Below are 27,132 nucleotides of genomic sequence, written 5' to 3'. Positions count from 1 at the left end.
ACAACACGGCAACAAAAACGCATATACGCAAGAGCATGATCGGCACCCGCGTGCACCACGGAACGGTAGCGATGGTAACGACACCAGAGACAGAGAAAGCGCACTGGCCCCCGTTCACAGGCCCTCCTGCGCTGCACCGGTTGCTGTGACCTAAATGTTACTGCCGTTTCATATTGTTTGAGGAACTGGTTAGCTTTATGGATCGCGATAAAATGTTTGGCTTTTCGCGGGGGGGGGGGGGGGTGTACGACGTAACGCCACCATCATCAGCCCCGGATCAGCGTTTGGGGAAAGGTGCAAGGGGGGGAGGGGGGGGGGGAGTTTCGAACGTTTTCGGAAAAATGCAGACGACACACCATTGGGAGGATACTGTAGCCGTAGGGTTGCTGTGGTAGAGGGCCCTTTGCCCTCCCGGCTTTCTTTCTCGCCACGCCCCCGCCACGTGGTATCGTGTTTTCGTTTGTGATAAGCTTCCCTTTGTCCTTTTTCCCGCTTCGTGCCGGAAAAATCGCTCCCATTACACACACACACACACACACACCACGTGGCTGAACATGGCACCTTGGCAAACACGCAACGGAAGTAATTTTTGCCCTCACGCTGTGCTTCCTGACGGTCGTGTCGAACGTGTGGAGCAGCGCGCGTTGCAATCTTTTCGCGTCGTTAATTTATCTCACTCCTAGGATGCACACACACACACACAACTATTTCCTTTTCAACAAACATGTCGTTCATTAGCCCCGCTCTCTCAATGCTCCAGTGGCCAGAAAATCCGCCCATAATGGGGTAGGATTTCTTTTCCTTACGGTGACCACTACTTCCCAAGCTTCCCATCACGGTCATCTTAATGAAGTTTGTCCAAATATTGACCACAGCTTCCTCCTCATCCTCTTCTTCTTCTCCGTGCGTGCCAGCTAATGTTACTTACGTTACGGCTTGCACCAAACCAAACAAATCTCCTCCTCCTCCTCCAACTATACTATACTCCTATTATTGGCCATCCTCACGGCTCGTTATGATGTCAGCAATTGCAAAAGATTGGCTGCACGACCCTTCCCTGCACCTACCCGAGCGATAAGAAACAGGCGTCATCATACATGCGTGTGAAAATAAGTAACGTAGTAGCCATGGGCGGGAGACGCTGCTCTCATGCCGGGAAATGGTGCAGCTAAGCGGTTCAATCGGCTTGTGGCAGTGGGGACAAGAATTATCTAGAGCGACAACCTATAAGCCCATAGGAGGTAATGTTTTTTTTTATTCCTTTACTGTTTTAATATTTATTAAATTAAAAAGTCGTTTGCTGATCCAATACGCTTGTTTTTAGATAAAACAAATCTACAGAAAACAGATATGAAACTACGAGCGAGAGGTGGAACGCTCTAAAAACAAAAATAATAAACTGTGCAAGAAATATACTCCCACCACGTCGTGGCAACACCAAATCTGGCTGGTTCGACGATGAATGCAGACAAGTGACCGAACGTAAGAATACTGCATACCGAGCAATGCAGCAACGGCATAGAACGCGGGCATGCGCAGAGGAATATTCACGGCTCAGACGCGAAGAGAAACGAGTTCACCGCTCTAAGAAGCATGCTTTGGAAGAGCAAAACATGCGGGAACTCGAGCAAACCAGAGAGGCGTACGGACCGACACGAAAGTTTTACCAAGCGATAGCAGGTCACCGAAACAACGTGGTACCTAAGGTAACCTGCTGTCGCAACAAGGATGGAGATCTGGTTAGTAACCAGCCAGAGGTCCTCTCGCGGTGGGCTCAGTACTTTGATGAATTACTCAACGACCAGATAAACGAACAGCTAGAAGCGCCACTAGCAGATAGTGTCATGCTACTGCCACCTAGCATAGAAGAAACACGAAAGGCTATCCGTCGGCTGAAAATAACAAGGCACCCGGAACCGACGGAATTGCAGCTGAACTGGTCAAGAATGGAGGTGCACGACTAGAAAACGAGATTCATCAAATTGTTACTGAGGTGTGGGATAGCGAATCGATGCCTTGTGATTGGAATCTCGGCATCATCTACCCCGTATACAAGAATGGAGACAGGTTGGACTGCAACAACTACAGGGGTATTACGGTGTTGAATACCGCCTATAAAATATTCTCCCTGATCCTTCAGGATCGCCTTGTCCCGCACGTCGAAGAGATAGTAGGAAACTATCAAAGAGGATTCCGAAACGGAAAATCAACCACTGATCAGATCTTCACCATGCGGCAGATCTTGGAGAAGATGGCTGAATACAAAAACGACACATACCATCTCTTCATAGACTTCAAAGCCGCATACGATAGCATAGCCAGGGTAAAACTGTACGACGCTATGAGCTCATTTGGAATCCCGGCCAAACTGATAAGGCTAGTTAGAATGACTATGACCAACGTCACATGCCAGGTGAGGGTGGATGGAAAACTCTCAGGACCTTTTGCTACCACCAAAGGTCTGCGCCAGGGGGACGGGCTTGCCTGTCTCCTATTCAACTTGGCGCTAGAGAGGGCCATCCGCGACTCGAGGGTGGAGACTACGGGAACCATCTTCTATAAGTCAACCCAGATCCTGGCATACGCTGATGATATAGACATCATTGGTCTGCGGCTCTCCTATGTAGCAGAAGCCTACCAAGGGATTGAGCAGGCGGCAGAGAGCCTCGGATTGCAGATAAACGAGGCAAAGACCAAACTGATGGTGGCAACATCAGCGGACCTACCAATAAATAATCCGAATCTACGTAGGCGTGACGTACAGATAGGTGAACGCACTTTTGAAGTCGTCCCACAATTCACCTATCTTGGGTCAAAGGTCAGCAACAACAACAGCATGGAAGCTGAGTTGCGCGCAAGGATGCTGGCTGCCAACCGGTCATTCTACAGCCTGAAAAAGCAGTTTACCTCAAAGAACCTGTCGCGACGGACGAAGCTGGGACTATATAGTACCTATATAGTACCAGTACTCACATACGCCTCTGAGACATGGACACTGTCCAAATCTGACGAAACCCTCTTAGCCGCGTTCGAGAGGAAGATGCTCAGAAGGATACTTGGCCCCGTATGTGTGGAAGGACAATGGAGGAGCCGCTATAATGACGAGCTATACGAGATGTACGGCGACCTCACTGTCGTACAGCGTATAAAGCTCGCCAGGCTCCGGTGGGCTGGCCATGTTATACGCATGGAAACGGACGACCCAGCCCGTAAAGTCTTTTTAGGCCGTCCACAAGGACAGAGGAGGCGTGGTAGGCCCAAATTGAGGTGGCAAGATGGCGTGGAGGCGTCCGCCATTAAGGCCGGGATAACGGACTGGCAGACGAAGGCGCGAGACCGTGAGCGGTTTCGGACACTCCTGAGGCAGGCCAAGACCGCAAAGCGGTTGTAGCGCCGGATAAGTAAAGTAAGTAAGTAAATCTACATTAAATTCGTTCTGAAAACTATCAGTTTATTACGTAGCACTTCGTAGTGACACGTGACCTCTAATATCACGTACATTATACCGATCTCTATCTAGAAGTTCGATTCGATTAGTCTTATCAGCAATAGAGAATATCGACCCCAAACAACAGTTTAATGGCATCATTTTCCTACTGACTCGAAGTCCAGTTTTACAGTAATAAAGAGGCATCTAACTGTCTTTTTGAATCGTAACGCTGAAAAGACAGCACGGCCCATCGACCAGGGGTTGTAAATGGCTTTCTTGGACACTAGGGATGGGCGAGCTGATCCGTACCTTTCGGGTCGGAGCCATCCGTTAGCGACCCGGAGTCGTTCGGGTCGGCACGAACAAGGTAGAAGTACGTTCAGCAGGTACAACGACTCCGGTAGGTGCAAGAAAGCTCAAGCGACTCCGACCCGTTGGGCCAAGGTAGGTTAAATACCCGACCCGAACTCGCTGCACCAACCGGTTGGAGTCGCTTATGTTTTCTCGCACCTACTAAGTATTCGGGTCAACCCCAACTCGTTGCACCATCGGCCGACTGGCTCGCACCCGGCTCCGGGTCAGGTTTTGAAATGAATCGAATGACCCACCACTATACATTTGAGAAACTTGGATTGTTAACGGACGCCGGCAGTTTCCAGTATCATCTTCCTAATCCGGTTAGGCCTTTGTGCAATACGGTTACGGGCAACTTTGTTGCAGATTTGACATCTAAAAAGTAGCTGTTTCCGTGGAGCAACAGTATTACAGCCGGGCTTTACGCTTTTCGTTTCGTAGGTTTTTGTGATCGTGATTCTCGCAAGCATTGCGATTGTCGTAACGCAAATGATGGCCGATCAGGAAGCCGTGTCTCCAATACGACAGCTTCCATTCGAGGTAAGCAATCCATTGGAGCCGCAATTTCAGTGCTTCAGTGCTGCTGACTTATCGTTTTTTCTTCACTTTTTTTAGCTGATGTGCACTATATTTGACCATCTCGACATCGACAGCGTAACAAACTGTTCACTTGTGTGCCGCCAATGGAAGGAGATAATTTTTTCCGATTATTATATAAAGAGATTCGTGTTGCAGTTGCAATCGAGTGTTAGTAACATCAGGGTGCTCGAACAGTCCGATCGTTTGTATCGCCATGTAGACCTTAAGAGCAATACTAGCGATTTCAATGCAATGTACAGCATCTTGTGCTATCCGAAGCTGAAGCAGTACCTAACATTCAAAGCAAGAGTCAAGGAGCCATGGAACCACGTGAAAATGATTACGGACGCCATTGGGCGCATGAAGGTGCTTCGAGAACTGTACCTAGTTAACACAGACGCAAGAAACTCGGTCATGAAGACTATCCAAATTTGCAGCGATTCGTTGCAGTTGCTCAGCTTAGATGACGTAGTTCCAGCTGTTATCAAAGCACCCTATCTTAAAACGCTTGTATTGCAGCTGTTCCTCACGTATGCTGAAGCGAATGTGGTGCTATATTCTTACAGGTTTCCGCATCTTAAATCTATGAAGCTGTCTGCAAGCGGATCAAGCAATTTTTTCAAAACGGAGCACGTGGAGCATGCATTATCTTTTTTTGCCCATCTCACGGAACTGGACGAGCTGATACTAACAGACATTACCGTGAACGGCTACATTTTCAAAGCAATTTGCGGAAGCTGTACTAATCTAACAAAATTGCATCTGGATGAGCTGTGCATTGTCAACAATTCCACAATGTCTAGCCTTTCAAACCTTACTAAGCTTCGTGAACTTAAACTCCAAGGAATCTATTGCCTTACAAGCATTTCGTTTTTACCCGTAACTTTACCGCATCTAGATTTGGTTGCTGTTGGTGATTTTCAAATGCAGTACGAAACGCTGCGCGCATTTAGCTCGGCAACGAGGATTGGATTTTTGTTTGGAGAAACGATTCCCATGGAGCTCATCTTAGCCATCGCTAGCCAGATGCCGAGAATTCGACAAGTGGAGCTTCCATCGTCTCGGGTGAATTATTTTCAATCTCTAATATTACTCCCAAAGCTGGAAGCGCTTGTGATAAACAAATGTAGCTTTGAAGACTTACCGAGGTATGTGCAGCATCCTATAGATGTTATCAAAGAGCTGTGTTGCCCCAGCTCAGTCAATAAGCCAGATGACAGGATCATAGCGCTACTGCTGGACCGCTTTCCTAATCTAAAATTGCTTAAATATGGCAATAATTTGAAGCATCAAATCGCCTAGTTTCACCTACTTCCCTGGAGTTGCATTGTAATATTAACGAATATCAGTATGAACTAATGAAATATATATCAGAATACATAAATAGTTATGTTGTATTCGTGCTCATTAACTTTCGTCCAAGATTGAAGAAAAAAGAAAGTTTAATAGGCCACAGACGGCCGAAAAGAGGAAAAGAAACAGAAACCACTTCGCAAACTTATTCTCATATCACTTTAATGCAAATACGCAACGTTTCAGCCATCGCTAGTGAATGGTTTACTACTAGCGGCACATTTACGCCACCGCTTCATCCGGAGCAGCCGCGACACCCGCAATGCACGCACTCGACGACGCGTCCTTCCTCTAGCTTCGATTTCGGTACACGGCAAATGCAGTTCGTGCCGAAGTTGGTGTCCCTCGTTTGTATGCAGCGCAGGCAGCAGAGGTTTTCATAGCCCGACTTTTTCCACTTCGCTATCAGGTTCGAGTCGGCAATTTTCTCCTTCAGACAGTAGTCGTACAGCTCTCGGCTGATTGCTTTCCGGCGGTAGAACAGGTCGTATATGTAGCGCGATTTCTGGTGATGGATTTTGAAGATTGGCCACAACGATTCCGTTATTCGTTTCCCTTCGTGTGGCTCCGTTTCGGCTGCAGATTGGAAGGAAGAAAGCAAGTTAGTTAGGACATGTAAAAAAAAAAACTGGGACCAAAGGAACCGACGCGTCCTTGGGCAGCAATCCATTCAGGTACCTTCTCGCATCTTTTGTTCCAGCTCTTCCAGCGTTGGTTCGATCAGCTCCCATCCCTCCGGTGGCTGTTTTCTGCTTCTGCGGACCTTCGGCATCTTGCTCTCTGCAGTTGACGAAAATGGATAGATTTTAGGGAAAGAATGGAGAAACTGCGGCGGCACTGTGTCGGGTTTGCACTTCAACAACAACAAAGCGGTAAACATCGGTGAGCTGCTCAATGACAGCATAAGGCTGCACCATGTCTGACCGTTTGACAGTTGGGCTTCTTCAAACCAGACATGACAGCATTTTGTTCAATTCAAAGCATTTTATTTCCACACTCTATTCTCCGTAAACGAATGAAATGTTGACTGTGCTAAATAACTTATTTTTCTTCTATTTGTTGAAGTAAATAATTCACATTCTTATTTTAATTTACAAATATCATCGCAAAAATCAGCTCACCCGCTATAATTCCCATAGCCATTTTTATAGCACACTCTGCTAACTGTCACCCTTGCGTCAAACACACAAACACGTTTATTTTGTTGTGGAAGAAAATATCTTTCCAATCGGTTTCGGTCTTTCGCAGTGTTCCACCTTGAACCAGTGCTTGACGGTGCGATAAATTCAATGTCATGGCTGCAAAAATGACCGATAATAAAAAACAAAAGAAAGCTGGCAAGAGCAATGCACAGGCGGCGGAGAGCAACGGCATCGAAATGGGGTCACCATCGATAAAGAACGATCAAGCCTCCGATAATGAAGGCATACGGGAGATGTGTGAGGTACGTACGAAACACCATGTGCAGCCACAAAAGAAACGGCACACAAACAAGGTTTACTGATACGGTTGCTTAATTTTGTGTTTGGCAGCAAGGACAGAACGCTATCATCGCCGGGATGAAGGCGGCAAACGCGATGCCGTCGGGACGGTCTCGCGACCTATATGCGGCACATCCAGAGTTCATCAAAATCATGGACACGCGGGCCAACCAGGTGCTGCATATAATCGCGAACATTTTGCAGCTGCAGGGAGTACAGGGCAACATTCTGCAGTGAGTAGACTGGCCAACCCGACCGCTAGAAGTTGTATAAATTCGGATGTTCACCACCCTTTGCTGTGTTTGTATATCCTTTTCTCACAGCCGCGATCCGGACGAGCGGTTAGAGATGATTCACGATTTCAACGACAACATACTGGAGCGGATACACTCCAACCTGGATGAGATGGCCGGCATACGGAAGGTCGTCCCAACCGTGCTGGTCCAGTCGGAGGTGCAGGTACCGGTGACGCCCCGCTATCGACTGAGCGGTGCCTGGAACGAGCGGCAGAAAGGTGAACCGGTCAAAGCCACGCTCATCACCGGCACCAACATCGCCCGGCCGCAGGTAAAGTTCAAGGTGCCGGTCGACAATTCACGGCTCAACCCGTTCGTGCCGAAGATACGGGACAAACCGCACTCGCTGAAACCGTTAGCCGTGTTGCCAGAGTACGACGAGGCGGGCAACATTGTAAGCTATCTGCATCCGTACGAGTTCGAGCTGGACCGGTTCCAGCCGGCAAAGCACGTGTTCGAACGGACGACACCGCAGGAACCGGTGCCGCTGGAGCGCACGCCCCTAATGTACGTCGACCAAGAGTCGCAGCTGGCGGAGCTGGTGCGCGAGCTGCAAGCGGCGAAGGAGATTGCAATCGATCTCGAGCACCACTCGTACCGCAGCTACCAAGGCTTCACCTGCCTGATGCAGCTGTCCACGCGCACCAAGGACTACATCGTGGATACGCTAGCGCTGCGCGACGAGCTGCACGTGCTGAACGAGGTGTTTACCGATCCGAAGAAGCTGAAGGTGCTGCACGGCTCGGTCAGCGATATCGAATGGTTGCAGCGCGATCTGGGCCTGTACCTGGTGAACATGTTCGACACCGGCGAGGCGGCCCGCGTACTGCAGTTCTCGCGCATTGGGCTGCAGTTTCTGCTGAAGCACTACTGCAACATCGACACGGACAAAGCGTTCCAGCTGGCGGACTGGCGCATCCGCCCAATACCGGAAAACTTCATCGAGTACGCGCGGAAGGACACACACTATCTGCTGTATATTTACGATCGCATGAGGAACGAGCTGCTCGAGAAGGGCGAAAGCTTGCTGCAGACCGTGTACGACAAGTCAACGTTCATGTGCAAGCAGCGCTACCAGAAGCCGGTCATGAACGAGGACACGGTGATGAACATCTATCGCCGGTCGCGGTACGTCTTCGACCACCGGCAGATGTACGCGTTCCGGGAGGTGCTGTACTGGCGCGATCAGATCGCCCGGCTGGAGGACGAATCACCGGGCTACGTGCTGCCGCAGCATATGGCACTGGACATTGCTTCGAAGTTGCCGCGCGAAATGCAGGGCATTATAGCGTGCTGCACACCGGTGCCGTCTCTGGTGCGGCAGCATCTGCATGCGCTGCACAAGATCGTGCTGAAGGCGCGCGAGCTGCCTGCGGTAGCGGGTGGCAATCAGGCACAAACGAAGGAACAGCACGCCGACACGCGCTACAAAATGCATTCGGCGTTCGATTTCGACAATCCCTTGGTGTGTCCGCATGACGATGCGGGACACGGTACGGACGATGCGGGTGCTACCAACCGGCCAACGTTGCTGGGCGATTTGACCAACAGGATGGAGGCGGCAACGCCGGTACCAGCGATTAACGCGAATCTGCTGAAAGATGTCCCCGATATGGGTGTATTAGCCGTGCCGAAGATCGTAAGTATTTGCTGTTGTTGTGTCTCGAATTAGAAATGTAGTATTTATGCCCTTTTTTGCTATTTCGACAGAGAACGATCGACACCCGCGGACACGTTGGACTGAGTGAAAGCGACGTAAGTGAGGCTAAACTTACGAAACTGCTTGCATTGCACACCAACCATCTGGTATGGGATTTCCCTTGTAACAAAGGAAAAGACGCATTATTAATCGATTGTTTTCATTTTTTCCAAGCAGCAGGATCAATCAGAGGAAGCAGGAAGCGAGAATAAAGCTAGTAAATACGAACAGAACAAGTTCAACACACCGTTCGAGCGGTATCTCGAGACGTGCCGTTTGCGTCAGCTAAAAGAACGCAACGACGAAGCGCTACAGAAGCAGCAGAACACGGGCGCCACCAGTAAGCAAAGCACCGAAACACCTTCTGCCGACGTTCTGACCCTCCAGCAACCGATTCCCCCAGCACCGGCCACCGTTGTAGTGGTGAAGGAAGAGGCGTCCCAAAAGGCACCGCCCCAGCTGCTGACACAAAATCAGCTCAAACGGCTCGAGGAAGCAAAGGAACGCAAATCGATCGCCGCAGGTGAGAAGCTATGCTTCAACGGAACGGTCATCATGGAGAAGCCCGCCAATCAAACGCCGGGCAAAAGAAAATCCTTCCCAATGGAAATTAACGTTAGCAGCAGCTCGGACGCGATCGAGCAAGATCTGCAGCCGGCTGCTGGTGAGAGGAAGCCGGCAGACAAGCTGCACATGGAACCGTTCAAGGATCAGTCGAAACCGGCCGGCCCGCACAATGACAGTGCGAACTGGGGCGAAAAGCCGGCGAAATCGAAAAAAGACAAGCAGCGGCAACGGAACAAAGCGAAATCGTCCGTCGGGCAGGGCGGTGGGCGCCAATCGTCCAACAAACCGGTCGTACCGTTCGATTACAATAACGTCGATTTTAGCCGCTTCCAGGGCGGCTCGAAACCGCTCGCCGGACCGCGCAAAGGGAAGCGTCCCGGTTTCGCGTTTACGCTAGCGGACGACCCTAACGAGGGCAGCAGCGGCAACAACACCAACAAGAAGCTGCACCCGAACAGCCGGATAGCGAAGAACATTAAAAAGACGCAGAAAATGTTCAACCTCAGCACGAGCGGTGGGCACGGTGGTGGTGGAAAGCGCAAGTAACAATCCGGTACGCGGTAGGGAATACGCAATGAACGAGACGTTTGTAAAAGTATAAAATAAAATAAAACTCCTTTCCAATTTATAACTCTTGTTTGGGATTGGTGGAACCGTACAGTGAGTAGATTTTGCGGCTCAACTCCGGCCCGATGCGACGGTTCGCGGACGTAATCGGGCCGCCCGCACGTCGGATCGAAACGTTGGCAAGCAGGTGCGGTCCGTCTGCCGGGCCCGCCGCCCGGAACCCCTCCAGCAGCGAGCGAACCGTCGGGTAGGCGCCCATTATCGCTTCCGCTATCTCGAGCGTCACGGACGGTATCTTGATGAGCTGGGCCTGGTAGAGCTGCTGCAAGCCGGCCGTACCTTCCACCCGCACGCAGCCCTTCTTCTCGTTGCCCAGGTACACCTGGTCGCAGCTGTACTTGTCCAGCTGCTGCTGCTTGTACGGCCGCTCGGCAATGGCACGCGCCAGCTGGGCGACAAAGTTGCCCACCTGCTCGTCCGTTTCCAGCAGCTGGTGCGATGTGTCCTCGTACAGCTGGACCTCCGTGAGCGCTTGCTCCGTTTCCCGGCGCCCCACACAACCCCGATGGACGCGGCAGTAGGCGACCAGTCCGAACACGAGCAGACTTAGACGGCGACCGGGCAGTGCTTCCTTGACGCTTCGCACAGCGGCCAGCAGCTGGCGGTTGCGTACGTACGCGGCGAGTGTGCCACCGTCGAGCAGATGGACGGCGAATGGTTCGTGTACGGTCGTGTCCGTCATCGTACCGGCCGGCGTAAGCTTTGCCGGCACGGTGCGGTAGAACGTGATGGTGGTTGGGGCTGGTTGGGCGCTCAGTTCGTACTTGCAGCCCAGCTCGGCCAGCTTGGGCAGTAGCTGGGCGCCGTGGGGTTCGCGCAGAAAGGCCGGATCGATGACGGCGTGCAGGAACTTGTTGCAATGGCCCGGCTTGAGGTTGCGCTGCTCCTCGGCGTGGTGCTGCAGCTTCAGCCGGTCCGGGTTGGCGAGGGGAAATGACATTGTTTTTGGGTGCCAAAATTGGAACTATTTTCACATGTCCTCTTTAAGGCGATGCGTTTAGCTACAATTACAGAAAGAGATAATGTAAGAGATTAATATTACTCCAAACAAACCCGGTACTGTTTGACACGACATTACCTTCTCCTGTACCTTTGGCAATGGCTGAGTTCAATATCGCTGCTGTACCAGCCAAATGTCTCAAAAATACACAAAATTGTTGAAGAAATAATAATAATTCTATAATAATACTAAAATTGTGCCACCTTTGCAGCGACCGCGGACGCCACAACACACGCCGTACGCAGAAGGAAGGTAATCAAAACAAAACCGCACACACACCGCTGCTCATCAGTGTGCGTGTGGCTACGCTTCACAGCCAACCAGACAAGCACACACACTGGTAAACGCAAAGCAAAACAACTCACCGATACGTGCTCTCGCCATCTCTTTCTGTTGCTCGGTGAATCCCTTCTCCTGTACCCGGGTGTGTATGTGTGTGCGTCTGTTGCGCGGAACGGAATGGAAAAGAACCGGAACTACTGTACGCGTACTAGGACATTAGGGGTTTGGTGGGCGCGCATCTTCACCACACTGCGGAAGCGAGAAGGACAAATCAGTGCATCATCCTCTACTAAACGCTAAAATGGCGTCTCGGTCGGCCGTGTGTGTGTGTGGGGGGTAGGGTGTTGTGCAATAGCCGAACCGCTTTCGGAGCGCAGCAAGCGGCGACGGCCACGGACACACACAGCACGTCATTTGAATACAAACACGACACGGTGATGCATCGGCTGCCGTGCTGCTGCTGCTGCTGGGTCGTCGTGCTGGCGAACGTCGTGTCACAGTGCTTGAGGTGAGGAGTGTAGTGTAGTCGGCCGAGCGGTCGTGAATTCACGATTTGTGGGCATTTTTTTTTTCGTGTAGAATTGTAGTGCAAGAAGAAATTAGTAAACCAAAAGTGTGTGTGTCTTTCTGTGTTTGACAGTCTTCAAACTTTTACTAGCCCACCCACCAAGGGCACACACAAAGAAAGCCACCCGCCCTCTCCCCAACCCTCGTAAGATGGGAGAGGTCCGTGTCCCCCCGTGTTTGCATTGTTCACAGGCTTGCCTCTTCCCTTGTAAATTGGGGTCAAAAGCGGTTCATATAGATGATCGATAAAATCGATGGCTGCGCGAGTGTGTGACATTTCGTAACCAAGTTGGCGTTGTGTGTGCCCTCCCCTCCCATGGTCCGCCCCGTATGTAGAGGGTCGCAACCCCCTCGGTGTCCCACCCGCCACTTCGTGCATGATGTTGATACTTGGATGGCTCTATCGGAAGGAGAAGACACCCCGTATCGCACGCGTGTACGAGATAAAGGCGTTATGGGAGGGTGCCCGGGTGGGAGCGGGCGCGGGCGCACAACCCCTAGAGCCCGTGTTGTTCGTTAAAGGGCAGCGCGAGGCCCTAGTCTTCGCGTATGGGTTCCCGTCTATGATTCAATCGTCAACCCCCCGAGAGGGCGAGCGAGTGAACGAGCGAGCGAGCGAGCGAGTGAGCGAGTGCAGCAGTGACACAGCGGCGAGAAAGAGACCGGTTGACCGGATTAAAAGATTCACCACCCCTTGTGCGCGAATATGTACACCCCAAACTCGTCTGCCTGATTCGGTGTGTGCGTGATTGTATGTGTTTGTGGGTGCGTCGTAGTGTGCGTGCCATAAAGAAGAGGATTAGGATGAGGGTTTCGTCATTTCGAAAGGGATCTTTGAACCTTTGACCTCAGCAGGGTATATCTCCCGCGCGCCTGTGTGTGTGTGTGTGGGATCATCCGTGTGTTGGTGTGCTGCTGCTGTGTGTTTATCACACTGGGCAAGAATGGGGTTGCATGGTTTTTGTGTGTGCAAAATACAGCCCGTGTCCGTCGTGCGCATCACAGCGCGAGGGTGCTGCCTTTGTGACTCCTGTTTAATTGTGTGTGTGTGTGTGTGTATGTCCCCGTAGGTTTAGATCTCGCAGTGCCCTCTCCCATTACAACAAGGGGTTACAAAGAAAGAAGAAAAAAAGCGCCCTCGTCCGTTTACTATTTACATTCAAGTATTGATTTTGCTCCCGGTGGTGGTCCGTGCGAAGGCCCTCTCGGTTGCGCTGCCTTCGCGTGCTCTTCACGGTGCCTTAGCGGCGGGTGCTAATTGGGAAGCGGTCGGTGAGCGAGCGAGCGTGCGCGCGCGCGCCTGCCCGCCCGACGGTGTGGTGGCGGTCCCAACAGCCAGTGTGCGTCTTAGTAAAACCATTTTTGCCTTTACGTTGCTTCTGCTTACAGCTTCTAAACGAACGAGGGCAGCATCACCGGGGAAGTGTCGCCTTCCATCTCTAGTCACATGCAATAGGCAGGGACACACCAGTGTTGAATAGTGCGATAAGAGCCCGGCGTGGAGGTGACTACGCGACGTGCACTACGCGAATCGTACCGCCCAACATGAGCCAAGCGGCCGCCGGACTATCGCAGCAGTTCTGCGTGCGCTGGAACAGCCATCTGGGCAGCCTCGGTGCTGCCTTTCCACAGGTACGTAAATCATCCCCGTCTCGTAACAAGTGGTGGCTCCAGTAGGCACTGGACACCTTCTCTTGTGTTGTGTTTTTTGCGATTTAAAAAAAGCAAGATTTTCTCATCATTACGCAAAAACTAACGCAGCCAGCAGGGATTTTCATCTTACAACGGAGGGTCTCAACTAAATGGTGTGTGAGTGTGTGGGTGTGTGTGTGCCCTACGTGCGATATCTTTGTTTCGTATCACAGTGTTCTTTTCCTCCCAGCAACCTTTATCGGGGCACTACTACAAACAAACGCGCGTGCCTACGTGGGTAGGATGTTGTACAAACGCACCCCCTGCACCGTAGATACCGAGGCCGTTGCCAATGGTAACGAACCATCATCCCCCTAAGCATGCTGTCGCTTGTCGCTGGCCTGCGTGTGTGTGTGCTTGTGCGTGTCTTTGCTACTGTCGATATGGTGCACACGCGTGTGTGGGGTTGTGTTTTTGTAACTAAGGATGCCTGTAAAGGAGATGTTGAAACCCTGGTTGAGGTGAGATGAAACTATGAAAAAGGGCAACAGCGTGGAACATCTACTCCCTTTGCCCAATCTACCCGTCCATGGCAGCATCGCGGGCCCCTTCGCCCGCGATGGTGCTTGCGGGCGCCCAATTTGCGCCGGTGTAATAATAAGTACGTCAAACAAATGGCTGCAATAGGAGAGCGAAGATGTGGCAGCTTGCCGCTGTGACAGTCTGGCCCTCGGGCATTGCATTGGACCGCAAGCGTGCACACACACACACACACACCCTGTTCTTAGCAAGCCACAAAAAGGGGGGTGGGAGCGCAAAGTGCATTACTATTGCCGAAGGGTTCGTTTCTTACAACAAAAGGGGCTTCTCTTTCGTACCTCCTTCTATACGTCTCTCTTTCACACTGTAGTACAATCAGTGCAAATTTATCTACAGCCCTCTTCGGGGTGCTGTATCTCCCTTTTCCTTGCGCCCGTTTCCGTTGTTTCGCGTATTTCGAGAAGGTCTGCGAACGACAGCAGCAGCAGCAGCCCGAAGCAGCGTAGAGAAGCACCCCGTTTGGCGTGCCCTGCCTATTTGTACCAGGCTGGTGTGGTCCATTGGTGCGACACGCGTTTTGATAATACGCCCTAGGGGTTCCGGTGATGAAACGTGATCATGCGCCGCTCTTCATAATTCCCACCCCTTCTGTCACTGCATGTTGTACCCTTCTTCTGTCTATTGTTCGTTTGCACTCTTTGTCTCTCTCTCGCACACACATTCACTCTCTTGCGCTCAACGCGCTGGCTCTGTCGAGGGAGCGAGGGCGCCTTCTGCGATGCGTTCGTCGCCCGTAATCTTGACCGGGTGGGTTTTAGGGTCGTCCAACGACACGCTTTATCATCGGATATTTCAGCCAACCGTACCGGTGGGTGGAGGACATTCCCGACAACCAAATGCTTAAGCTAGTGGCGGGGGGCTTTTCCGTCGTGCTTCCGAAGGGTCGCATAACACGGCGCTAGAGGGCACTTGCAGGGAAGCACGGTAAGGACTTCTGAAGTAGAAGGATTTTTTTGAAATTAGTTTTTATGTGTGTGTGTGTGTGTGTGTGTGTGTGTGTTGTTGGTGGGTTCCCTTCGGAGGTTTTGCAGTTTGAGCTCATGTGTGTGCTCGTGAAATGCCTGCCTGTTTTTCCCAATGTGTAGAGAACGCATTGCTTGCCGGCGCTGGCTAAAGGGAACCGCTTCGGAACCGTTCATCCAGCCAACATAGGGGGCGTTTCGGATGTTAGGGGTTATCGGAAATTTGAACACTTCTTCGTTTTCGTTGCTGCTGGGTGCTTCCGCGGTGCGGTGTAAAGGGCCCTTATTTGAGTCTGCGCTCCTGTGTGCTGTAGGAAACAATTGCGCCGTCCCGTGCTGGGGTCATCGAACGTTCCGGGAAGGATAATTACTGCCATCCTCCTGCTATTGGGAGCTATTCGGTGAGAGGGTCTCTTAGCAATGAAGGAAGCCGCATAAGGAAGCGCATCGCTTTCAATGGCTGCCCGTGTCTTTTGTGATATTAAAGGTGGAATAGGTTGTAGTTATTGCTATATTTCATTAACAATTATGGATAACAGTTTTTTCGTTAATTTTTCTTTGTTAAATGTTTGTACATTTTTGTTCCCGCAGCAAGCAATCTTTTTAAAAGAAGCTTGATGTTAAGACAACACAGCTTAAATTATAGCTTTGTTAGTTTTCTGGGTATGATTTCTCGTTGAGATCTTGATGATCAATCCTATTATGAATAATATAGATTCTGCTTGGCTGATTATTGCTCTAAGAAAAGATCTATTAAGGTACCCTTAAATAACCTTGCACATAAAAGACGATTTTTAATCTCAATTCTACGCTTTATTGTAGAAAATTATGTTCTTACAAGGAAATATTGTATTTTTGGATAAATTTTGCCTGCAAATACCAACAAAAATACTAATTTATTTACATTTTTGCTCTCTGTTGCAGTTATTAGCCGGCCAAAGGTTCGTCGATGTGACGCTGGCATGCGAGGGCCACCAGGTGCACTGTCACCGGCTGGTGCTGGCCGCCTGCTCGACCTACTTTGAGAATCTCCTGGGCGAAAACCCCTGCAAGCATCCGATCATCATCCTGCCCCGGGACATCAAGCTGTGGGCGATACAGGCGCTGGTAGACTTTATGTACAAAGGCGAGGTGAACGTATCGCAGGCGGGACTGCCAGATCTGATGAAATGTGCGGAAGTGCTGAAAATTCGTGGCCTGTGCGGATCGGACGCCGCGCTCAACCTGAACCAGGTGCACAGCCCATCGGGCAGCCACCAGTACCAGCAGCAACAACACAGCAGTGCCAACAGCAGTGACGCCGGTGAGCCGGTGGAGCATGCCGGTGCCACGGCACGGGCGTCCGACGGACCGTACGCGGGACGACTTGGGGGACAAATTCAAAGTAAGCAGATCAATGGTTTGCATTAAACCTGACGGAAGCTAATGCCCTTTTTGAACCCATTTGCAGGTGCAAGATTGCAGCAAAGCAATGCATCCAGTGGACCAAAGAGACAGCTGCTGAACAGCCTAAACCTGCAGCCGATTGACGCGGGAATCTCCCTGCCCCATCACCAACACCACCACCAGCAGAATGAGGACGGCGTTCACAGTGATAACGGGGAGAGTGGCAATGAAATGTGCATCAAAACGGAAGACTTAATCATCGGTAGGATAGGAAGAGAGTGGAGGAATTGATAATCAAAAAGAAACTATGATTTAAATATTTTCGTTTTTTTTGGTGTGTTGTAGATGAAGATGATTCAGGCAGCAGACAGTGTGGAGACGAGGAGGAGCTTGGAATGGACAGTACTGACAAAACCGGTTCCGGTAAGTGCGATCGGATATAGATGAAGGTGCATTAATTGTATTAAAATCATGATGATAAAGGTTGTCGCAACCGTTCAAAACATAAACAAATGATAGAAATATTCGTCGCGTTATACGAATAATCGATTCATAAGCATGTGACTTGTGCAAAACATAGCTTTACTAAAATCCAATGTAAATCCATGTTAAAATTGCATTCCTTGTATTGCGATTCATGATGCAGAAGCATTCCGTGCATGTTGCACCCGTAGTACATGGAGGTGCCTGGTCGTTGACGACGAAGCACGCTCCTCATAGGGAGAAAGTGGCCAAATGCAAACATAAATCTTATTGCTACTTTTTTATGACATCCATTACAATGGTTGTAACCTCCCCTCTTGTACAAATGTGCCACAATTGTCTACCTTGCTTTCATTCTCCCTTTTTCATTATTGTACGCCATCATCGCCTTCGTCTTGTTTTCACTCTCTCTCTCTCTCTCTCTGTCTCTCTTTATCTCCCTTTGGTTACTGTTAGATATTAAACATACATTCTTCCAGACTTATCCATAACCTTCGTGTATGTGTGTGTGATTTTTTGTTTGTTTGTGTGTCTACTTGCAGACGCGATTCGCTGCGAGCAGTTCCTCGGTGCACATCCAATGGATGCGGAGGATCGGGTCGGGAGTGATTCGATGCGGGAGGACCGAATGGAGGAAGAGATGGAGGTGGGCGAAAAGATGATCGATGATGGACGCATGGTAATGGAAAAGTCAGAACAATGTCACACCGATCGGCACCCGCCGTCCGGCGTTGGTGGTCCGCCCGATTACGACCATTTTGAGGCGAACGAAATCGAAGGTGCTGAGCATGATCTGGTGGAGTTGAGTGGGGAGACCGATGCACCGGCGGAAGCTGGAGCCAACAGGAAGCGCCGAAAGCTCGCCACCACCAACACTACCACCAGCTCCACACTAAACAGCGAGCTGCTAGTGTCCGCTGGCGGCAGCAGCTCCTCCACCACCCTGTCTAGCTACAGCAACAGTGCCAATGGTGCGGGTGAGCATCGATCGAAAGCCGGCGGCGGACCGCGTACGATCGGGGCCGTGCCGTCGCTTTCCTCCATAGGTGTGCGGTCCGGGCCTGGCGGATCCCGCGGCTCGATACGGGTGAAATCCATCGAGAATCTCTTCGAAAACTATCAAGCCAAACAATCACCAAAGTCTTCCCGCGACAAGAGAAGGGCCCAGCCGCACCACTCGCCGGTGGTGGTGCTGGGCTGCAGCGGTGCCAATATCAGTGAGAACGATAGTAGTGCCAGTGAACAGCAACAGCAGCAGCATGCTTCCTCGTTGATGTACAACCGCAACGAGATGGATGTGTACGTGAAGCAGCAGCAAGAACGGATCCTAAAAACTGCGGCCGACGGCGGTGACGAAACGAATGCTTCCACGGTGATGAGCGATGGCGATGGGTACGAGAACATCATCTGCTCGCCGAACTTCCCGCAGCTGAGCGAAGCGGCCAGTGCCGGCGATGGTGCCGGTGCCTACAAGGCGGAAGAGGACGACGAGGACGAGGAGTACGGGGACGAGTACGCCATACAGCTGCTGGCGGAGGAGATCGACAGCAGCCTGCTCGCGAACGGGGGCGGCGAAAGCGAGGGAGACGAAATTCTGTACAAACCACCGGCCCTGATGGCGCTCGGCGCCGCCAAGGGAGCGCACCCCGGCAAGACGGCCGCCGGCATGCGAGCGTACGGTGCGGGTGGTCCTCCCACCTCGACGCTGACGATTCGTAAACTGGACGGACGGTCCCGTGGCAACGTGCCGCAGGCGACGGGCGGCTTAGCGCGCACCGTAACGCGTCGACCCCGGCTAACTGGCCGCTCGAAGGACGCGCTGCATCAGCTGCTGAACTCGAACGGTGCGCCACCACCGGTCGCCTTTACGCTGCGCAATCCGCGCGGCAACCAGCCGCGCACGTACAACACCGAGGCGCTCTGGGCGGCACTGATGGACGTGAAGGCGGGTGAAAGTATTTACCGGTAGGTGGTGTGGTGTAACTTTTTTTTTTGCTTGCCGATTATAACATCAAATTGATCGTTTTTTTTATACCTCTCCGCTCTCCGAACAGCGCATCGCAAATGCACAAAGTTCCTCGCAAGACGCTACGGAATTGGATGAAGCGGTGGGACATCAAGTCTGCCTACCCGATGCCGAGGCAGCTGAAGGAGGCGGCCGAAAAGAAGCGCATCATAAAGGAGCTGACCAGCCAAATACAATAGCAGGAGCGGCGGCAGCCACTGTTATGCCCGCTAGCGCACGCTAACGGTTTAGCACAGTTTAGCTTCCACTATGCTAACGGCACTGCTGGTACGGTTAGTGGTGCCGACGGCATCCCGCAACCAGCAGCAGTACCGGAAGCAGTTCCAATCGTTGCCAACACGACAATGCCAATAATATGGGGATAAGGAATGGTACATTAAAGAGGGGAAACAACAACAGTAGTAGTAGTAGGTTTTCAGGGAGAGAGAGAGAGAGAAAGAGAGCAAGGAAGGTAATTTTAAATTCAACCAAAAAAACCAAAAAGAAACGAAAAAGCCAACTTAAAACACACAAGTCGCCAACAACGCCGCAAACGTGCGTGAAAAAGTAAAGGAAAAAAGGAAAGATAATATTATAGATATATATACACACACGCACTTGTAGGGAAGATAGAAATTATACGTACATGGGCATAACATCACGGGAAAATGTTACACATTTGTAATGTGCAAAAGACATTGCGATGCAAAAAAACAAAAAAGGGGGAGATCGGAACTAGTTGCCAAGATAAAGATAAAGAGTTTGAACGATAGAGAATGATCCAGGGAATAGTAAGAGTATATTATATATATACACATTATACATAGATTTTACATACACTTTATTTAATTTTACAGTAAGGTTGCTAAAGTGGGCGAACAAATGGACTTCTGTTCCATCTAGCTCACTTTTCGCTGGGAGAAGATGAATCAATTTCACGTACACGGGCCGCGGGAGTCATTTAGAAGAGGCGAACCAACCGCGCGCGTATAAGAGCGACTTATTTTTCGCAACCAAACCAGCAACACTCCATATATACTAATTGATTTACCTTAGAGTTATTTAATGCCAAAACCCAAACAAACCCATTTGCGCTGCTCCTTAGTGGGGTCAGTGTGTTTCGACGTTATTTTTAAATTCATATATTTGAAGTCAAGTTTATGGTTACGCACACAAGATGCGTATACCAGTGCCAGGCCAAAAGTGGTAGCAAGTGTAGAATGGATAGCGGAATAAGTCACGCCAATAACTCGAAAAGTCATCTAAGCATTCGTTAAATCCGTTTGATTTTTAAAACAAATGGAACAAAGTGAAGGTTTCTAGTCATTCGTCTGTCTGTCTCCCGCTCTGCGGAGTCCCAGATGCTATTATTTGATTGTTTTGTTTTTGTTTAGTTTAATCTACGTGAAGCGAGTATAACTTTTGCGTGCTTAATGGTTTATAAGTATTTTGTTAGTTTCGTTTTTTTGTTTATCGATGTTTTTCCTTCTTCTTTTGTTAATTCGATAAAATGCAGTGGCAATACAAGCGGGATTAGAGTAGAACTTACATTTACGCATAAGTATTTAGTTCAATTGTGATGGACTTTACTGGATGGGAGCAGCTTTTTGTGTTAGTTTCTTGTTTATTTTGCTTTTCAAACAAAACAAAAAAAAACATTACCTTACCTTATCTGAAATCCGTTCCTTTTTGTGTTAAAATGGAGGAAAAAACAAGTTTATATTTATATACATATGATAATTAGTCAGGCGTAACAAGCAACCAGAAACCCAGAAGCAAAATTTAGGAAACAAAATTAAATCGAAATATGCTCTAGTGTGGTAGGGATTTTAATTGTGACATCTGTACTTAGGTTAAATAGCGGTGCGGATAATTTAGTGTTGTGCCCGTGTGTACCACCAATCCAAATTCAAGGATCTGGCAAGGACCGTTCCGGTTCGGGTCTCGTACATCTCATAATACTACCACTCTCTGTAGCGTTGGTGGGTGAACGTGATTATACTGCTCTTGCCCGTCTGGATGGACGAGAAAAAGGAAACGCCGCAGGACGTGATGGCGCAAGTACGAGAGAATCTGCGGATGTGTCGTGTGAATGTAGAATGTTGAATGAATCCTCTCCTATTTTTTTTAAACAAGAGGATTATGATCTTTATGAATACGTCTTGCGATATAGACACAGATGGATCTTATGACAGGATATACCGAATAGAGTCTGCACACACACACGCACTCACAACAGAAACCCCAACAGACAAAGCAAAATTTGCCAGTAAACTATTTATAAGAACTGAGAGAAGATCCAAGTCCTCTTTTGGCCTAACGATGATGACATATCGGGGGGAGGGAATAATTCAATAATTAAGCTCTAAGTCTGAATACATATTAAAAATTAACGTTTGTTTGCATCAATTTTAGATCTTCCTTCCGAATTTGCCCTGGCCAATGTGACCTGCGAGTACGAGCTGAACACGCAACCGCAGGCCCCACAGGACACTGGTACGGCCGGTCGCCGTGTGCGCCGTTCGGAGGAGCTACTACAACAGGCGGCGGAGTACGTATCACGCGGTGAAACGTTCCAAAACGTTAGCCTCAAGTTTGATATTCCGATCTCGACTATCCGGTACGTATCCGATCGTACGTCAGACACTGAATCTGACCTTGAGCTATAATTGTGCACCCTTCAATCTCTCAGCTTCTACATGGCCCGCAAAGGCATACTGCCGCGCCGGAAGCGTGGCCGAACGGCCATGTTTCCGTGCAGCGTATCCAATCGATCGATACTGGCCGCCGTGGACATGATGGCGCCATCGCCCACTTCATCCTTCATCCCCCAGCCAACGCTTCTCGATCAGCAGCAACAGCAACAGTACCGGCAACAGTTAAGCGAAAACATGAGCATAGCCGGCACGCAGTCTGCCAGCGCGCAAACGGCAAACGTATCTCAAACTGGTGCTCCGGAAAAGGTGCCACCCAACCCGGGCGGAAGCCGGTCACCGTCACCTTCCGGTCCGCCGTTTCACTTTGCCAACTATAAGCTGCCCGATCTGCGGCCCGATCTGTTGTAAGGCGGTCGTGTGCAGTATGAAGTGTATCTTTTCTTCACTTTTTCTCCCGTACCTCTCATAACAGTTGACCTCTATCCTCCTGTTCGTCTTAGCGGATGCGCTCGAAAGTAAAATCAGAAATGAAATTGAAACGGATCTATATTTACAGACATTTATAGTGCTAGGGGGAAAATGGCATGATGGAGGGATTATAAGAGGTGCTGCATGCCTCGGCCCGGTTTCTCTATCTCAGATGGTCTATTTTAGCCATAGATTTATATTACATTTCTGTCGTTGTGGTGTAAAGATCTCAATAGAATCGCATTTACAGACACTTAAACTTCCCGCCAAAGAAAATAATGTGTAAAAAGCGTGTAAAATATTTCGTGCAAATCTATAAATCATGTCCAATTGAAGTATGAAGCGTTTTAATTGAGAAAACTAAAATAATATTACAATTCTTATGCTTAATCGTTCCACCAATAAGTGTTCACCAGCTCATTCAGCCCTACCCTCCGCTCGCAGTGCGCTCGATTGCTGCTTTTTGTGGTAGATTTGTTCCTCCAGCTTGGCGCAAGCCTGCTCGATCTCGTAGTTCTTCGACACCAGCATCACCCACTGCGCTTCCAGCGTGCGCAGCTTCTCGCCGCCCTGCGTTTGTTTCGTCTTGCGCGCCCAGTTCACGTCCTGTATCTCCTTCTTTACCTCCGCCAGCCGGGCCTGACACTTGGCCTGCATGGTGACCAACGTTTCGAGGTAGGATTTCCACATCTCGCACCCATACTCGGCCATCAGCTCGAGGTTCATAGCACGCACCGCTTGATGCTCCAGCTGGGCCATCGAATTGTCCACACTTTCGCTCCAGGCCGACACTTCGTTCATCTTGCCGGCCGGTGGCGGTGGTAGCTCGTACCGCTTCATGCTGAGCGGTTCCATCGGCAGCCGGTTTTGGATGCGCTCGAATTCGGCCGCCATTAGTTCCGTTTCGAACGCGGTCGTGTTGAGGGCGGGCAGATGCTCGAGATAGTTTTTCGTCGGCCGATAGCGGCGACACTCTTCCTCCACCATGGCGATGGCCTGGAATAGGGAGGGGAAGAGGTACGGGTGTGTTGATATGGTGGTGTTTCGTGTGCTGTTTGCGCATTGCTTACCGCTTCCCGCACGCCAGGATCATCGTAGCCAAGATCGATGTACGGCAAAGCATCAACCAACACTTCACCGGCCATTGGAAGGGGAGTTTTTCGTTAAATGCAAGTGCGATCGGCTTCCCCCGAGAATGTTTGCTGTTTTTGGTTTGTTTTGGCCCCTGTTTGACAACAACCGCGGTTTGACAGTTGGCGTTTGGTGGCGAAAAGGCTTTCCGTTGTGTGCAATTTGGAAAGGCCTTTTCTAAGAAAATGGAAAGGCAAAATAACACATTTTCAAGGGTATAAATCCAGTTAATAACAAGTGTTTAAGCACAAAAATTATAATAAAGAATTTAAAAAGTGCATTAAAAACACCACCGTACAATTAAACATGTTTTTCAACAAAATTTACGAAACCATTCGATTGCCCATTTCCACTGAACTGTCGTGCTGTCAAGGTGACAACTGTCACCCGAACGCCGGATCGGGCTGCTTCCGCTTTGAATAGTTCTTTTTCTGTCCCCCGTGGCATGGTGGACGTGCTTTATCCAAGCAGCCAGCAAAAATTGTGAAGATTCGGGAGTAAACTTGTGCTAAAATGGTAAGTGCATACGGTAAAAGATGCACCAACACTTCGGCTACAGGAATTGGCAGGATTTACCAGCGCAGGGATGAATGGCGAGCTGAAAATTGGTTGTGTGTTTGGCAATGGTGCCGGACCGCCTGGTTGCCGGAATGGAAGCGGTGCGGTGTGGTGATCGGGACTGAATCTGCATGATGATGTCGGGACCATTTTGTGAGCGCAACTATGGAATGGATTTATGGATATAGAAAAGCGATCGACTGGTCATCTGTTCGATTAATGGAAAAAGGTTAAAAAGTTCAATATTTGTGTCGGTCAGATCGATGCGCCGTAGCTGTCATCGTGCCTCGGGGTGAATTTGCCGGAAACGTGCGTGTTGATGAGCCCCGTTGTGCATGAAGATGTTGTTTATCGATGTTTGGTGTGAAACAAATGGATGTTTGGTGCCCGATTTGAGGTTATTAATGGTTAATTCCTGTACCGAAGAGTGTTGTTCGTTTACCGAGAATGTGTATTGTTGATCGTTCATGCTTGAATCCGAGTTTTCTAACAACGCGGTTGCGCCTGTGTGTGCGCGTGTGTTTGTGTGCTTGTCTTTTCAGAGTTTGACGGCAGCGCGCCCTTTGGTCAGTGTGTACTCTGACAAAAATGAGGCGGTGAAGGATAAGGGAGTTGCCTTGCCGGCAATTTTCAAGGCCCCGATCCGTCCGGATGTGGTGAACGAGGTGTCGCAGCTGATGCGCCGCAACCGTCGCCAGGCGTACGCCGTGAGCGAGGCCGCCGGTCACCAGACGTCGGCCGAATCGTGGGGTACCGGTCGCGCTGTGGCCCGTATCCCGCGTGTCCGCGGCGGTGGTACCCACCGTTCCGGCCAGGGTGCGTACGGTAACATGTGCCGTGGTGGACGCATGTTCGCCCCGACCAAGCCGTGGCGCCGTTGGCACCGCAAGATCAACATCAACCTGAAGCGCTATGCTCTGGTTTCGGCCCTCGCTGCCAGCGGTGTCCCTGCCCTGGTGCAGTCGCGCGGTAAGTTTACCACATCCGCTGTTGACATTGCCTCTTTGCATCACATCTAATCTCGTGGGTGTTGGTGTGTTTCTCTCTCGTAGGTCATATCATCGACGGTATCTCGGAGCTGCCGCTGGTCGTGTCCGACGACATCCAGAAGTTCCAGAAGACCAAGCAGGCCGTCACCTTCCTGCGCCGCTCGAAGGTTTGGGCCGACGTGCAGAAGGTGTACAAGTCGCAGCGTCTGCGCGCCGGTCGCGGTAAGATGCGCAACCGTCGCCGTGTCCAGCGTCGCGGTCCGCTGATCATCTACGATCGGGATGAGGGTCTGCGCCGTGCGTTCCGTAACATTCCCGGCGTCGATACGATGCGGGTGAGCAAGATGAACCTGCTGAAGCTGGCCCCCGGCGGTCACGTCGGTCGGCTGTGCGTGTGGACCGAGTCGGCGTTCGCCAAGCTGGACGGTCTGTACGGCACCTGGGAGAAGCGGTCGGTCGCGAAGAAGGGCTACAATCTGCCGACCCCGATCATGGCCAACACCGATCTGACCCGTCTGCTGAAGTCGGAGGAAATCCGTCGCGTGCTGCGAGCGCCGAGAAGGAAGGTGTACCGACACGTGCGCCGTCTGAACCCGCTCACCAACAAGGAGCAGATGCTGAAGCTGAACCCGTACGCCGCGGTCACGAAGCGCCGTGCCCAGCTGATGACGAAGCTGCGCAAGTGCGAGCGCCTGGTGGCGAAGGCGGAAGCCAAGAAGAAGCCACTGGATGCCAAGCACCGGGCGGTCGTGTTCGTGGAGAAGCAGACGCGCCGCCTGCAGAAGATGGAGAAGATCAAGGCGGCCCGCAAGGCGAAGGTGGACAAGAAGGTGGCCGATTTTAAGGCGTCCGGCAAGAAGCCATCACTGAAGAAGGTGCGCCCCGCCAAGGAAGCCGCGAAACCAGTAAAGAAAGCCGTTAAGAAGGTAGAGAAGAAGTAGAGAGTTGGGTAGGTGGTGGTGTGGTTTACGCTCTGGTAGGCTGTCCTCCTCCCTGGTATGCGTACTTTATTGGTATAACGTGTTCTAATTTCCATCGGCATAAATAAAACCGTAAAGCCCGATCAGTCCTAACAGCCTGTGGTGGAAAGAAAACATGTTCTTTTGCGTAGCTTGTGCTTTATTGCTGACTAAAGTTGTTCACATGGATGGCACGACGACGTCCTCGAAAACTAGTAAGAAAGAAAACATTCGATTTAGATCTAACACTTAGCAGGTGCTCTTACGGGCATGGTTGGTTGTAGAAGAGGCGGACGCCATCGTCAATGGACAATCTACATATAAAGCTTGAACCTATGGCGGCGCTCAACTCTCCTTGCGGCCAATCTTGAACGATCCCTCGTTTGATGCCATAGGAATGTCAAAATATCCTGTAAACCCCAACGGAGTCTCATGATCAAGATATCACGCTGTTTAATAGTTTAACCATAAATATCCGATGTTGGTAAGGCTCGTCATTATAGTAATTAGTCTAGTGTCCTGAAGTGATCTGGGATCTATTTCCTGTATCGCTCTCTTAGACATATCTCCGATTAGAGTAGTTTTAGCGAATAAGTTATGAAAATGTTGTTAATCAACCACTTTCCCAAACTCGATCGAAGAGGAACGATAGTTACCCAGACACAACTGCTGCTTTAATTTATTTCATGAGTATCCTGCTCAGTTATGCGTACAGTATGGCAAAATGTTCAAAAAACTTTCAAGGAAACTTCAATTTTATGTCATTTTCACAATCGCTACGATCGTTTCCGAATTCGATCGAGTTTGGGAAAGTGGATGAATGTTTTTACCCACATAGTAGCTATTTCCCTTCATTTAATTTGGAATTCACGTAATTTTGTCATTCATCATACAAAATCATTAATAAAAAGCAATCTCTTTGCCTCTCAAAATGGTTTGGGTTCAAGAAGATTTCGCTGTACGATAGCATTGATGCCAAATCCTGCTTCAGGTGCATATTTTCGGTGCTTTCAACAATTTCGCAACGTTGAATTTATTTTTTGAATGCTTTTAGTATTCCATCTCAC

The 27,132-nt window shown here is 50.1% G+C and overlaps 7 protein-coding genes across 10 annotated transcripts; 4 read left to right on the top strand and 3 right to left on the bottom strand.

Moving 5' to 3' along the window:
- The first annotated feature begins 3,793 nt into the window (after nucleotides 1-3,793).
- On the top strand, nucleotides 3,794-5,665 carry LOC121590234. Its single transcript, XM_041909717.1, has 3 exons — nucleotides 3,794-4,107; nucleotides 4,226-4,324; nucleotides 4,400-5,665. The coding sequence occupies exons 1-3, from the start codon at nucleotides 4,021-4,023 to the stop codon at nucleotides 5,663-5,665; spliced, it is 1,452 nt and encodes a 483-aa protein (XP_041765651.1). The 5' UTR covers nucleotides 3,794-4,020.
- Nucleotides 5,666-5,729: 64 nt separating this feature from the next.
- On the bottom strand, nucleotides 5,730-6,601 carry LOC121590235 (protein BUD31 homolog). The gene is made up of 2 exons (XM_041909718.1): nucleotides 6,395-6,601; nucleotides 5,730-6,292 (listed from the first exon to the last, which is right to left on the bottom strand). The coding sequence occupies exons 1-2, from the start codon at nucleotides 6,594-6,596 to the stop codon at nucleotides 5,952-5,954; spliced, it is 543 nt and encodes a 180-aa protein (XP_041765652.1). The 5' UTR covers nucleotides 6,597-6,601; the 3' UTR covers nucleotides 5,730-5,951.
- A 299-nt stretch (nucleotides 6,602-6,900) lies between these two features.
- On the top strand, nucleotides 6,901-10,388 carry LOC121590976 (exosome component 10). 2 transcript variants are annotated; one of them, XM_041911206.1, is made up of 5 exons: nucleotides 6,901-7,160; nucleotides 7,249-7,430; nucleotides 7,521-9,132; nucleotides 9,204-9,299; nucleotides 9,370-10,388. In XM_041911206.1, exons 1-5 carry the CDS (start codon nucleotides 7,011-7,013, stop codon nucleotides 10,303-10,305), a joined length of 2,976 nt encoding a protein of 991 aa, XP_041767140.1. In that variant the 5' UTR covers nucleotides 6,901-7,010; the 3' UTR covers nucleotides 10,306-10,388. The 2 variants fall into 2 exon arrangements, with proteins under 2 accessions (XP_041767140.1, XP_041767139.1); XM_041911205.1 differs by having other exon boundaries at nucleotides 9,367-10,388.
- LOC121590979 (crossover junction endonuclease EME1) lies at nucleotides 10,352-11,677 on the bottom strand. Its single transcript, XM_041911212.1, has 2 exons — nucleotides 11,465-11,677; nucleotides 10,352-11,387 (listed from the first exon to the last, which is right to left on the bottom strand). The coding sequence occupies exon 2, from the start codon at nucleotides 11,324-11,326 to the stop codon at nucleotides 10,385-10,387; it is 942 nt and encodes a 313-aa protein (XP_041767146.1). The 5' UTR covers nucleotides 11,327-11,387; nucleotides 11,465-11,677; the 3' UTR covers nucleotides 10,352-10,384.
- A 273-nt stretch (nucleotides 11,678-11,950) lies between these two features.
- Nucleotides 11,951-21,224, top strand: LOC121590977 (broad-complex core protein isoforms 1/2/3/4/5-like). Of its 3 annotated transcripts, none has more exons than XM_041911207.1 (7): nucleotides 11,951-12,176; nucleotides 13,625-13,867; nucleotides 16,354-16,813; nucleotides 16,880-17,077; nucleotides 17,161-17,238; nucleotides 17,841-19,263; nucleotides 19,353-21,224. In XM_041911207.1, exons 2-7 carry the CDS (start codon nucleotides 13,781-13,783, stop codon nucleotides 19,501-19,503), a joined length of 2,397 nt encoding a protein of 798 aa, XP_041767141.1. In that variant the 5' UTR covers nucleotides 11,951-12,176; nucleotides 13,625-13,780; the 3' UTR covers nucleotides 19,504-21,224. The 3 variants fall into 3 exon arrangements, with proteins under 3 accessions (XP_041767141.1, XP_041767144.1, XP_041767142.1); XM_041911210.1 differs by lacking the exon at nucleotides 11,951-12,176 and adding an exon at nucleotides 13,179-13,301; XM_041911208.1 differs by lacking the exon at nucleotides 11,951-12,176 and adding an exon at nucleotides 13,313-13,507.
- Nucleotides 21,225-22,758: 1,534 nt separating this feature from the next.
- LOC121590980 (pre-mRNA-splicing factor SPF27) lies at nucleotides 22,759-23,681 on the bottom strand. Its single transcript, XM_041911213.1, has 2 exons — nucleotides 23,499-23,681; nucleotides 22,759-23,424 (listed from the first exon to the last, which is right to left on the bottom strand). The coding sequence occupies exons 1-2, from the start codon at nucleotides 23,571-23,573 to the stop codon at nucleotides 22,846-22,848; spliced, it is 654 nt and encodes a 217-aa protein (XP_041767147.1). The 5' UTR covers nucleotides 23,574-23,681; the 3' UTR covers nucleotides 22,759-22,845.
- A 280-nt stretch (nucleotides 23,682-23,961) lies between these two features.
- LOC121590978 (60S ribosomal protein L4) lies at nucleotides 23,962-26,200 on the top strand. Its single transcript, XM_041911211.1, has 3 exons — nucleotides 23,962-24,075; nucleotides 24,660-25,086; nucleotides 25,170-26,200. The coding sequence occupies exons 1-3, from the start codon at nucleotides 24,073-24,075 to the stop codon at nucleotides 26,045-26,047; spliced, it is 1,308 nt and encodes a 435-aa protein (XP_041767145.1). The 5' UTR covers nucleotides 23,962-24,072; the 3' UTR covers nucleotides 26,048-26,200.
- Nucleotides 26,201-27,132: the final 932 nt, after the last annotated feature.

The sequence above is a fragment of the Anopheles merus genome, chromosome 2R (genome assembly GCF_017562075.2).
Source record: "Anopheles merus strain MAF chromosome 2R, AmerM5.1, whole genome shotgun sequence".
In the NCBI taxonomy this organism is placed as follows: domain Eukaryota; kingdom Metazoa; phylum Arthropoda; class Insecta; order Diptera; family Culicidae; genus Anopheles; species Anopheles merus.
The sequence above is the reverse complement of the archived record's forward strand: the minus strand, read 5'-3'. Positions and strand labels throughout refer to the sequence as shown.

Coding starts and splice junctions, on each gene's coding strand:
- LOC121590980 (XM_041911213.1), bottom strand. CDS start 23,573: ATGGCCGGTGAAGTGTTGGTTGATGCTTTGCCGTACATCGATCTTGGC. Junction 23,425..23,498: donor ATCCTGGCGTGCGGGAAGCG/GTAAGCAATGCG, acceptor TCCCTATTCCAG/GCCATCGCCATGGTGGAGGA.
- LOC121590977 (XM_041911207.1), top strand. CDS start 13,781: ATGAGCCAAGCGGCCGCCGGACTATCGCAGCAGTTCTGCGTGCGCTGG. Junction 16,814..16,879: donor ACTTGGGGGACAAATTCAAA/GTAAGCAGATCA, acceptor ACCCATTTGCAG/GTGCAAGATTGCAGCAAAGC. Junction 19,264..19,352: donor GCGGGTGAAAGTATTTACCG/GTAGGTGGTGTG, acceptor CTCTCCGAACAG/CGCATCGCAAATGCACAAAG.
- LOC121590235 (XM_041909718.1), bottom strand. CDS start 6,596: ATGTTTACCGCTTTGTTGTTGTTGAAGTGCAAACCCGACACAGTGCCG. Junction 6,293..6,394: donor GGAACAAAAGATGCGAGAAG/GTACCTGAATGG, acceptor TCCAATCTGCAG/CCGAAACGGAGCCACACGAA.
- LOC121590976 (XM_041911205.1), top strand. CDS start 7,011: ATGGCTGCAAAAATGACCGATAATAAAAAACAAAAGAAAGCTGGCAAG. Junction 9,133..9,203: donor TATTAGCCGTGCCGAAGATC/GTAAGTATTTGC, acceptor CTATTTCGACAG/AGAACGATCGACACCCGCGG. Junction 9,300..9,366: donor CATTGCACACCAACCATCTG/GTATGGGATTTC, acceptor ATTTTTTCCAAG/CAGCAGGATCAATCAGAGGA.
- LOC121590978 (XM_041911211.1), top strand. Junction 25,087..25,169: donor TGCCCTGGTGCAGTCGCGCG/GTAAGTTTACCA, acceptor TCTCTCTCGTAG/GTCATATCATCGACGGTATC.
- LOC121590979 (XM_041911212.1), bottom strand. CDS start 11,326: ATGTCATTTCCCCTCGCCAACCCGGACCGGCTGAAGCTGCAGCACCAC.
- LOC121590234 (XM_041909717.1), top strand. CDS start 4,021: ATGAATCGAATGACCCACCACTATACATTTGAGAAACTTGGATTGTTA. Junction 4,108..4,225: donor AGTATCATCTTCCTAATCCG/GTTAGGCCTTTG, acceptor TTCGTTTCGTAG/GTTTTTGTGATCGTGATTCT. Junction 4,325..4,399: donor TACGACAGCTTCCATTCGAG/GTAAGCAATCCA, acceptor CACTTTTTTTAG/CTGATGTGCACTATATTTGA.